The sequence below is a fragment of the Patella vulgata genome, chromosome 1 (assembly GCF_932274485.2).
Source record: "Patella vulgata chromosome 1, xgPatVulg1.2, whole genome shotgun sequence".
NCBI classification, from domain to species: Eukaryota; Metazoa; Mollusca; class Gastropoda; family Patellidae; genus Patella; species Patella vulgata.
Genome location: NC_065879.2, coordinates 20462320 through 20474842, shown reverse-complemented (window position 1 = coordinate 20474842; position 12523 = coordinate 20462320). Strand labels below are relative to the sequence as shown.

The 12523-nt window shown below is 38.3% G+C and overlaps 1 protein-coding gene across 2 annotated transcripts in view; it reads right to left on the bottom strand.

The window, feature by feature from the left end:
- Positions 1–695: 695 nt before the first annotated feature.
- Positions 696–12523, bottom strand: part of LOC126816364 (uncharacterized) — a 44611-nt gene continuing 32783 nt past the window's right edge. For both annotated transcript variants that reach the window (XM_056100746.1, XM_050542831.2), the window contains 10 exons: positions 12197–12388; positions 10334–10557; positions 9161–9476; positions 8435–8584; positions 6550–6733; positions 5167–5357; positions 4139–4399; positions 3602–3716; positions 2441–2552; positions 696–1948 (listed from right to left, as the gene is read on the bottom strand). In XM_056100746.1, coding sequence (XP_055956721.1) covers positions 1846–1948; positions 2441–2552; positions 3602–3716; positions 4139–4399; positions 5167–5357; positions 6550–6733; positions 8435–8584; positions 9161–9476; positions 10334–10557; positions 12197–12388 — 1848 coding nt within the window. In that variant the 3' untranslated portion in view covers positions 696–1845. The remainder of the gene's footprint in view (positions 1949–2440; positions 2553–3601; positions 3717–4138; positions 4400–5166; positions 5358–6549; positions 6734–8434; positions 8585–9160; positions 9477–10333; positions 10558–12196; positions 12389–12523) is intronic.

The window sequence follows — 12523 nt, the reverse complement described above, 5'->3', positions numbered from 1 at the left end:
GTCAAGGCGTTCGTGGGGTAGGCTACTCTTGTCTATCAAATTGTGCGCACCACACTGTGAAAGATGGAATTACCTTTAAATACCTATGCCAATAGCCTTATTATTAATTTTTTGCCGTATGCAATAGTTCTATTTCATTCATTTCTAATCTTCAAATTCGATAAGGAAGCCGCGGAGACTTTGGTTCACTAAGTGAATAACCTGGAGGGCGGGGGGTGGGGGCGAATGATTAACGCGTGCGCATTGTATCATAAGGTCTTTCAATGTGTTATGCGTCACAAGGGGTAGGGATCGCCTGTCCAACCTCGTGGGTTTTCTCCAGGTCCTCCGGTTTCCTCCCAACAATGCTAAAGACCACTAAGCGCAAGCGAATTATTGAAAAGTTAAAATTGAACCATGATCTAGTCCGTGTTGAGTGGACGTTAAACCTCATTTCTGGCCCCTTGTTCGATCGCGGTGTTGATCGAGAAACATCCCTCTTGTCTGTGGTGCAGGGCGGGCACGTAAAAAAAAACCTCTTAACAGTCAGAATTGGATACAAGAGTAGGCCTAAGTCTTGGTGCTGCTGGCCGGGCAAAACTTTCCTCATAGCAATACTGTATGGCGTATGCTCGCCTTCATTAGCCTAGTCGGTGCAGAACAGTAGGTCGTTAAACCCTATTTCATTTCAAATTCAATAAAACAAAACACGAGAATAACTAAACTTATTTTTTATTAGCAGTTTATAAAACAAAAGCTAGATGCGAGTGATAAATCTGTAGTGGTTTTATGGCATTAAACCAATATTTAGAAACCGGGTAAAAAAAAAATACAAATTCATAAAGCGGGTCTGTTGTCTATTTCCGAATTGAATTTTGTTAACATTTTTTACATAGGCCTACATAGAAAGGTTGGGGGTTTTTTTTAAAAAATTAATAAAATGAAATTGTGGGGTTGTTTTTAATCTTTTTTTCAAAAAAAAAAAATATTCAGGGTTTAAATTTAAAATCTTAACAGCTGCAGTTTGTAAAAAGTCAAATTAAATCTAGACTATTTATGAACACATTCAATGAATTAAATATTATAAATTCACTAGTTGAATACTAATATTATTTACACAGGTTGGGATAAAAAAAATACTACAAAGCAGGGGTATTTTAAATGTGTATATAAAAGGGGACGTAATAAAAAACCTCGTCGGCGAGCTGGGTAGGCTACACATTAAAATTTGTGTTTTTGAATAGGTGCAAAATTGATATTGAGCTTAAAGGTGCATTATGTAAGAGTTAAATTTGCCTATTGCAGGTTCTTTTTAAGGCTTCAAATGTCATAAAATTATTAATTAGACATTTCTTCACACGACAAGCCAATACTCAACTCAGCTCATTTGATGGCCTGGATATTGAATGGATTAGAACTCCTGCGCCATTTGATAATTTACGGTAAAAATGGATAAGTGAGAATTTGTTTATTATCGTAGGAGTGGTACTTAACAATCACAACTTATTCAAAATAAAGTAATTGGATTGACATTTACAATATATTGATTTTTCATTATCTCTTTTTAAACTTTTATAGCAAGTACGACCAGCTCAATATTACATAATGCAACTTTAAGAGAAGGGGTTAAATATACGTGATCGACGAGTAAAAAGCACAATATGGAAAATATACATTGTTATGGCACTTGCGGAATAAAACACAAAGATTGAAACACATCACATGCTATAGTGACCAACTGACCACTAACGGTAGGCGAACGAGTGGAAGGATAGGATTGAAGATATATAGTTTTCATGGCACTTGCGGAATAAAACACACAAATTAAAATACACGACTAATTAGACTACTTATTAAATAATACATTTAAATAGCTGTTTTGTGTTCAAAAGCGTCTGTTTTTTTGTAATTCCCGGCTGACTTTCCTTCTGGATCAAGTAATGTTCTTGATGCTGAAATCTTGTTCTTTCTGTAAGGCAAATACAAAACATATTACGGGTTTATTGCCTTATATATCTAATATATGGGTTTTAATGCCTTATATTTCTAAAACATGGGTTTATTGCCTTATATTTCTAAAGTACGGGTTCACTGCCTTATACTTCTAAAATATGGGTTGATTGCCTTATATTTCTAAAATATGGGTTTATTCCCTTATATTTCTAAAATATTGGTTTATTCCCTTATATGGGTTAATTGCCTTATATTGTGTGTGTGAGAGTTAGTTGTATTTTACGTCCGCTTCCACCGAGGTGATATCGCAGACAATGGCTTCCTTATATTATGGGTTATTGCCTTATATTTCTAAAATAGGGGTTTGTTCCCTATATGGGTTTATTGCCTTACTTTAAAAATGGGGTGTTTTCTTTATATTTCTGTATTTTAAAAATAATAATAATATGTTTATAATGCGCTATAATCCACCCATAAAATACATGCTCAAAATCGTATTTCTACTTACCTTTTGATGAGATATATAATAACCGCCATTAAAGCGACAGATATAAGAACACCAGCTACAGCTCCAATAACCCACAACATGGACTCCTCTTCTTCCTCTTCACATTCTTCAACTACAATTAACAAAATCAATCAATTTGTCAGTAATTATTTTTCTTTTCCTGAATTAATAACATTTAATTGGATATACTACGAGTTAAAGGGGCATTAGCTAAGATTAGATAAAGAGCTGGTAGTTCTCGCTATAATAGTTAAAACATAGATAATGAAAACAGAAAATGCTGAAAATGTCAGCCAAATTGCTTCACTCTGAACCAAGATATAACCGATTGAATTTTCGGCTAGCCCGATCATCATTACTAACGTTGGTTGTATAATTAACAAAGTCTGGATTATCCATTTATACGTTAACTTCTCCATCACAAAATGTATTCAAATCCACTAAGGATCGTAGGCTAACGATGGCATCGATAGTTAATTATGGCCTGGATCAGTTAATTCATGTCTAATAATTTAGATTACATTTCAGACCCAAAGAAAGACCTGCAATAGGTAGATTTAGCTCTTGTATAATGCATGTTTAATTGTTATGTATCGTTTCAGTTTTGTTGTTATAATTTTTTCTGTATAATATATTTGTCTAACATTTTATTTTTATTATTAGATTGCTAATGTTGAGAGAATACTCTTCGAAACGTCGCCAAAATAAATACGTATGCGTTATAGTTTATTGCTCTTTATTGTCACTAAATGCCCCGATAGGATTGTTATTATGTTGCTTCCTTAAACCACTTCTGAGTCGTCATTATACAAAGAGCGTGGAGAGCGGAGGTAGACTTTGATCTAACGCATGTGTTTCAGATTATAAGGTTAGCATGTGTTTGGGTTTCGATGCCAGGCTAGTACGCGCTGTGAGGTTTGTTACACCTTCCAGAAGACCTTGTCTTATTAGTCATTCTGAAATTTCACAGGCCAAACCGTTATTGACGTCAAACGGTCCTCAGAGAGAATGTGATGAGGTCATGATAATTCATCGAAATCTATCGTTTATTACCATGTTGTGTAAAAAGTTTATACCAACTGGGGTATATTATTATTGCTCTATGAAACAGTTCAAAAGACATTTTAGACGACAACATTGAATCTATGACGTTGTACTTACGATCTTTGCGCACCCATGCTCGGTGGGTGATGTTAGCTGCACAAGTATAGCATGAATTGTGTTGATATTCAGCTCCATCACTATAACACTGGCCACCAGATATGCATGAAGGTGTCTAATCAAATAAAATAATAATAAAATTAAAACATGTTTCATTGGGCAATACATAAATTAATGTGAGTTGTGTGTTCCATTCTGTACACAGAGATCTGCATACTTTAGGAATAGATCTCTGCCGTGTATGGCCACCTTATTCAAAAATTATCTTTTTGTAATGTAGTTCTAAATCTTTCACACCACAGATTACATAAACATTTTCAATTTTATTAAATGGAAACTGAATGAATATTTGTAATGTGTTTTCGAATAAGATCATGGATTTAAATAATCCTTGTCTATAACGACCTAATACTTTAATAAACCCTGTCAATAACGGCCTAAGACTTAATAAATCCTGTCAATAACGATCTAAGACTAATAAACCCCGTCAATAACGACCTAGAGCTGTCATAAATCCTGTTAATGTGAACAGATTACCTTGAAAGTACAATTTACACCATCAGATGTGACATCACATTGTTGACAATCTGAGTTATATATGGCCATATAGTTAGGTTTACTGTAGGTGCTACCATCATTACTGAACGAGATCAAATAACCAGTGATAAACTCGTGGGGATTAGGTTTAGACGATAGAGCTGGTCGCTCCGGTACTTGACAAACAGCTTCGCTGATACTCTCTAGGTACGGTGCGGTAGCCACGCCCACTGATATTTCCATTTCACCCGTTTCTCTTTTCTGTAATACAACAACACAACTAGCAGTTTAAACATTTCGTTCCATTTATACAAACATTTCGTTTCATTTATACAAACATTTCGTTTCATTTATACAAACATTTCGTTTCATTTATACAAACATTACCTTTCATTTATTTTTCGACTTATGTATTCCGTTTTATTTTGGGTGGGTCAGTGAGTCTGATGCTAGCTCACTAACCAGGGGGTCCGGGTACGATCCCGGTGTTGGCTTAGCAGGTTCATTCGGATTATGGGGGGTTGAATGTTCGAATGGTTAGCACGTGCGTGCTGTATCATAAGGCCTGTCATTGAGTCAACTAGCGTGGTTTCTAATCCCCGGTTGTACGTGACAAGGAGTAGGGTTGCCTGTCCAACCTCGTGGGTTTTCTCTGGGTCCTCCGGTTTCCTCCCACTGCTAAAGACACCTACGCACAAGCGAATTATTGAAATAAATTAAACCATATGTTAGTCCCGAAATGACCTAGTTTATGTCGAGTGGACGTTAAACCCCATTTCTAGCTCTTTCTCCCTCCTTCGGATTATCAGTTTTGTGGAATGGAGGGCCTGTCAAGGATTAGCGTCCAGTCTTACGGGTGATAGAACAAACCTATGTTCTGTTTACACGGTGGCATACACGTAAAAGAACCCCTGGCAGTTGGAATAGGTCGTAGCCCACTGCATAGCGCACACCGGTCTTCATTAACCCGGTTGGCGTATACAAGTAAGACGTTAAACCCCATTTCGTTTTATTTGAGTATACTTTACCTCAAAATATGTGGCTTTACAACTGGTTTTGGGTGTTTGAACAAAAGTTTCACCAAAAGCTGTTACTTCCGTACAATTGTCTCCCTTTAAATCACAATGGCCACCATTGTGGAGTTTGACCAGTAGCGGTTTGGTACGAATATCAACCGAACAGTCAACACCACCAAATCCTCCATAACACTCACAAATACCTGGAAAATATTTACATAATTGAAATAATGTGATCTTCACAAAAGTGGTTTTGAGAAAACAAATAGCGAGACGTCACATCGAAAAATATCTGGACTTAAGTCTGATACCGTGACTATGTTAGCCGACTTTGCTTGATACCGTGACTGTGTTACCGACTTTACTTGATACCGTGACTGTGTTAGCCGACTTTGAGTGATACCATGACTATATTAGCCGACTTTTCCTGGTACTGTGATTATGTTAGTCGACTTTGCCTTATACCTTCATCGTGATTTTCCGGGGTGGTTTCCCCTTATCAGTGGTGCAGGACGGAGGGCTTGACAAGGACAGCTGTCTAGTAGTTCGGATGCTGCGAAAAACCGAGGGAACTTATATATATTGGCGTGCATTAAAAGATCCCCTTTTGGCAGTTGGAATTCGATATAAGACTAGGCCATAGTACCGCTGGCCAGACAAATTTTCCCTCATAGCACACTGAATGGCGTATGCCCGTCTTCCTTAGTCCCATCGGAGCAGAACAGTAGGACGTTAAACCCCATTTCATTTCTGATACCGTGACTGAGTAAGCTGACTGTTATAATATTTTGATAGATCAATGATAGCGCAATATCATACAAATTATTTCAATAACGGATGAGCGAATGACTGGCGCAGCACAGGAATATTGATTAGTAACGGGACCGCGCTAGCTCAGTGCGTAAGGCACTGGCTCACTAACCAGGAAAAACCGGATTGGATCCTGGTGTCGACCACAAGATTAACACCAATGATGTTGTTCCCCTGGTCAGCGGTGCAGGACAGAGAGGATGGCATGGACGATCACCAAATCGTCTATATGGGACGAAAGACCCGAGGTCGCGTGAACACACTGGCGTGCACTTAAAAGAACCCATGACATTGGGAATTCGATGAAGACAAAGCAGAAAACTCAAAATTCTGTTGATAGCACACTATATGGGGTATGCCTGCCTTCTTTATTATTTTCTTTTTTGTCTTCTTGATAACGATAAGGAGAACACCTGTCGACAAAAAGTGTGTACAAATTGTGTTGTGTTTTTCATTATCCCGTACACCTCGTATATTATTTTAAAACAAGCATCACTGTTAACAACAAAACTGACCAACACAAGGCATCAACATTCATACTGAAATATTTCCGTCTTCAAACTTATTCAAGTATTTGTTATTTACCATCAATACAGGAACCTTGCTGAGTACATTCTCCTGGACACGTGACAGCAGAGATGAGGTCATAAATAGGTGGTTGACCCGGGATAGCAGGAACAAAGAACGTTTCATTAGAGTTGAGTTCATGGACACACTGACTTCTGATACTGCTCATGGCAGCTAGAGAGAACGTGTTGTTGCCAGTTAACTGAAAAACATGTAAGAGGGTACCATCAGAGTTTCAAAAATAGCATATGCAAATACCGTATACTAAATATACTACATCCATTATAAACCAACCATAATTGTAATTGTAATTGTAATTGCGGGGGTTTGGGCACACAACGCATAATTCCTGGGATCTCAGAACACCTTTCGTCGGGTCGTGGTGGACTATTCTGAAAGTTTTTTTTAAAAATGGTGTTTTCATGAAACGCATATAAATCTCTGATCTCTACACCTCATGTCACACTGCCAATCGTCTTTCCTCTCTCACGCTTACGATTTGTTTCCTCAGTCTCTCATTACAACCTTTGGATCTATAAATAATGATGATGTTTCATAGTAAAAGGTGACTTTGTTCTTCAAGGGGTCGAGAACAGATGGTGGTTTCTGAAATAGGGTCGCAACCAACAAGAGGTTGGAAACTACTGACATAAAAGGACAGGACACAATAGACACAGACACCCCAAACAATCATACTCCTCGCAGTGTTTCCTATGATTAGACCAAATCCCACTTAACACTGCTGTAATGGAAGCAAATTTCTGTTCAAAATTATGACTGGTCAATAGTCCGATTAACAGCCAAAAGCTAACTGCGCAACAATTTCATTAGGCTTTAAACAGCGTTCCAAATTGGACCAAATATATTTACATAACGTTACGTCATGCCTCACGAAATTTACGCCTATTAACCAGTGCATAGCAGAATATTGCAGAAAAACTAATTGCGTGACAAACGAGGCTATCAAAACAGATACAATGTAACCAATACTGTTTGGAGACGAACAATACTTTCACGGTTTGAATACCTTAAAACATTGTCCAAAGTTTCAGGGAAGACCCGAGATTAAACTAAGGGCTGTCATGTTGCTGTTTAACACGCTCCCGCAAAAGCCCAAGTGTCAGAAGTCAATCCAACAATGGCCGGGGATTTCTCGATCCATTGCTTCAGAAATATGGAAACAATAAACAATAATAAAATCAAATGAATGGATCCGGGCTCCAGCTGTACGTGCCCACTGCGCATGCTTACATTAACTATAAATGTTTGTATCTTAGCAACAGCAACACACGTGTTTGAATAGTTTGTCTTTACTACTTCCAAATAAATTATCGACCGTCCTTTGAAGGTAAACGATGGCATGTGCATGGACACAGCTTATTCATTTTTATGTTCATGATCACTTATATGTCGACTAAGATACATGTAGACCATCAATCAATCTGATTTTTATAGTTCAAAATTTCGTTTTACTTGTCTTTACTACACTAGGATCTGGAAGAGTTGTTATATTATCTGCGTTTTGGTTAAAATGAGGGATAAGCCAATGAAACAGTCTGTTACGGCGACTTCATGGCGTGTCATGCACCGATCTGTGGGTAAACGCCAACGCTGATTGATTAATCAATTTCTGAAGTCATAGGGTCAAAAGCCGCTCGTACGACCACTGACACGATCTCCGAGTACAACTTGTCAGATCTTCATATAGTGTAGGCCATAGAAAGTTAAACTGTTCTGACGTATACTGTCTGTGAACCCAACACCACCCTGTCTTTAAAATCCACGGCGATTGAATTATAATCATGTCGAGAGATAGATATATCGGCTTTATGGTTAGTGTAATGTTGTATACACAGTGAATATATTGTCGGTATGGTTATAATTAGAACGGATGTGCTAATACCTGAATATCCATGATACATGCAACCTTAGCACTATATACATCAACCAATGAAAGATCTTTACATAGGGACACCATAGACGACGTATTAAACAGCTCATTACAATATTTCTCAGTAGATTCGAGTGTCCAGCCATTCTTCCACTCCACATTCTGCAGGAAGAAGAAGAAAACAATAATAAGTAAAACACATGGTTCTGTCTGTAGGGAGCCGCGGTGGCTCGGCGAGTAAGACATTGGCTCACGAACATGTAGGCTCCGTGTTCGGTCCCGGGGTTGGTCGAGAAAATTCAGCGGGATTTCCTTGCGTGGTTCGCCCTTGACATTGGTGCAGGGCAGAGGGCATGGGAAAGGACAACTTAAAGTCGTTCGCATGGGACGAAAAGCCGGGGTCCCGTGTGCACATTGGTGTGCACCTAAAAGAACCCGTGACAGTTGGAATTCGAAATAAAAGTAGGCAGTAGCGTCGTTGCACGGGCAATATTTCCATCCTAGCACACTACATGGCGAATGTCCGTCTTCATAAGTCCAGTAGGAGCATAACAGTGGGACCTTAAACCCCATTTCATTTCATTTTCATTCCGTGTTGCTTTTGGGGGCGATGCCTATTAAAAAAGCCTCAACCTCCGCCAATTTAAGAACAATCAAAATAATACCACACAAACACGCTTGGATATTCTTGGATCCGAGGCTGACAAAACTTGAGTCTTCTCAAAGTACAAAACTTACCCGTTTACGCCTGGACAACGTTATCTTTTCACTATTCTCCTCGCCAGTATAAATTGGTGCCGATCTCTTTTTTCGCGCACTACCACCAGACCCGCAATTCCTTTTCTCGACGGGAATATACAGTTCGTCCCTGACAACCCGGTTAACGTTAGAGAATAGATTACAAGCTGTACTACTGACAGGACCAGTTTGTCCTGTCACGGGGGTAGTTAGTGGTTGACATTGGTAAGAGTCGGGATTATAGGCGAACGCTCCTCCCGTGTAACCAGTCAGACTGCCATAGTTCTCTGCGAATAAACTGTCACCTGCTGAGACGCTAAAATAGTAATAATAATAATAAACTATCATCCGTAGATGTACTGAAATAGTAATAATAATGATAAACTATCACCTGAAGACACACTGACATAGTAATAATAATGATAAACTATCACCTGAAAACACACTGAAATAGTAATAATAATTATAAACTATCACCTGAAGCCACACTGAATATAAATATAAAGATAATAATAATAATATAAATAATAACAATAATAATCAACTTTCACCTCAAGACACATTCAAAATAATAATAATAATAATAATATGAAATGAAATAGGATTTAACGTCCTCCCCCCCACTTTCTGTTCTGTCTGCTGGGCTAATGAGATGTGCATATGCCATAAAGTGTACTTTGAATGAGGGGTATTTTGCTGGGACAGTGGCTCTAAAGTTTGCTCTAATTTCGAATTCCAGCGGTCAAGGGGTCTTTTACCTGCACACCACAGTGTGCAGTGGACCTCGGTTTTGGCCCATCCGAACGGCTAGATACTCTCCTTGCCCTCCGTCCTGCACCTGTGGAATTTTCTCGACCTATTCCGGGAACGAATCCGAGACATCCTGGATAACGAGCCAGTGTCTCACTCACTGAGCCACCGCGACCTCGAATAATAATAATAAACTGTCTTCTATAGCGCTACAGAAACGTGTATAATCGTTCGGATGACACAAATAACCCTGGTCCCGTGGACACTTTGTAGTTCACGCTAAAAAAAACTTGACAATTGGAATTCAATTGTCGTGCAGGGAAAATTTCCCGTCTTCATTATCCCAGATGGTGCAAAATAGTAGGACGTTAAACTCCATTTTCGACAAAATCATTGAATATTTAATAACAAGGTATGACATACCTCCATGAGTTGAAGAAAGCAGGAGCGGGTTCAAATCTGGCACGCGAGACTGTTTCCACAGATTGGACTCCATTTCTAAGAATGAGATCATCTTTAGAGTTACCAGACAAATTACCACACAAACCACGTGATACACCAATATCCATGACAGAAGGATAAATAAATACGTTCATATTATCTGGTCTCATAAACACCTTGACTCGTGTACCGGTGGGTAGATATACCTGCAATTATAGAGAAATCAATTAGGCTAACAGGTACAGTGGTGGATACAGATGCTGGGCAGGGAGGAGATGGGGTCTAATGAGACGATACCCAACCCCCGATATAGTACAAATTGTTTTGGATATTTTCTCAACGAGTCGTATATGATGTAAAATGAATACCCACGGTCAGGCAAGAGGGTTTACAATTTTAAATGGGGCGATACCCGTTCGGATATTTTCTCAAACAGTCTATCATGTTTTGTGTATCTTAACAAATTTACTAATGCTAATATTTTGGGTTTTTTTATTTTTTATGCTGAAAAAATTTTGCAATAATTTCTTATCACTTAAAAGACTACATGGAGCAAGTCCTTCTTCAATATCCCCGTTGATGCAAATTTGAAACAAGTGTTTATCTTTGAAATAATATGTTATAATCCATCTACCTTACATCGTCATACCACCAGTATACCTGCGCCTGTGTTTATGTTGTATTTTGTTAGATCATAAGGTCTGTCGTTGAGTCAAGTGGCGTGGTTTTGATGTCAAGATTGTACGTGACGGGGAGGGTTTTGTCTGGGCCCTGTCTGTTTTACTTGTCCAGAGGGTTCGAAAATATTTTAAAATCCAAGTCACATTTGAAATGGTTTACGTTAGGCTTTTCAAATCATTTAGTTGAATTTTTAGAATTTTTTAAATCAGGTGTGTTAAGATGAAATTTATATCACCAATTAATTGGAATATTGTAAAATGGTACAATTTGTTGATCAGAATAAAGATTGGGATATATTATTCAGTTACAACAAGAGTGGTATTTAGCCTTTAAGGTAGCATTTTAAAGTTGGTGCAGGTGTTTATTAGGTGAATGCAATGATGGAGGTCGAAGATGAACATTTTCTGCTCAGGCTAAGCACAGATAAAAATCAGATAAGCACTTTGCTTAGTTGATACTTTGGGAAACGATAACTTTGGTTCTAATTAAACATACATTATGCAAGAGCTTAATCTGCCAATTGCAGGTCTTTCTTTGGGTCTGAAATGTTATCTGAATTATTAATTAGACATTAATTAACTAATCCAGATCATAATCAACTCTAGATGTCATAGCTAGCCTGCGATATTTACTGGATTAGAACCCGATTTGCTCCTTAACGCTCATTGATGATTAAATCAAAAAGTAGATAATCGAGACTATGTTTTTACCGTACCGACTTCAGTAACGATGATCGAGGCTAGGTCCAAAATCCAATCACTAAATTCGCCTGTCCAATTAATTAATATGTGCCATCTATTCATTTTTAGGAGTTGGATGACCGAATGGTTAGCACATGCACGTTGTATCATAAGATTTGTCATTGAGTCAACTGGCGTGGTTTCGATTCACCTGATGTACGTGACAAGGAGTAGGGTCGCCTGTCCAACCTCCGGGTGCTCCGTTTCCTGTCACTGCTAAATGCCCCTACGCGCAAGCGAATTATTGAAATAAAATTGAACCATATGTTAGTCCCGAAATGACCTAGTTTGTGTCGAGCGGACATTAAACCTCATTTCTTCCCCCCTCTCCCTCTCTTTATATTCATTTTGGGATTCCGGCTGGGAACACCAGCCTCACTGTTGGCTTGTTAATATAAAATATTCGATGGAAATATACAAATACCTGATACAAGGTTTCAAATTTTTCAACTTTGAGCACATCACTGGAAGTCTCTTCACAGTATGAGTATCTGAGGTCATGGAATTCCAGTCCACATTTGTTCATGAGATAAACATCTCGACCAGCACGTATAGCTACACCACATACACACCATGCACTAAGATCAGCATCACATTGATACGTCTGGATCTGAATCTAAAATATAATTAAAACAACGTGTTAATATATACACATACACGGCATACCGTCAACATAACATATATATACATACACGTTATGCATTACGGTCAACATAACCACGTGTTAATATATAGACCAATACACACCATG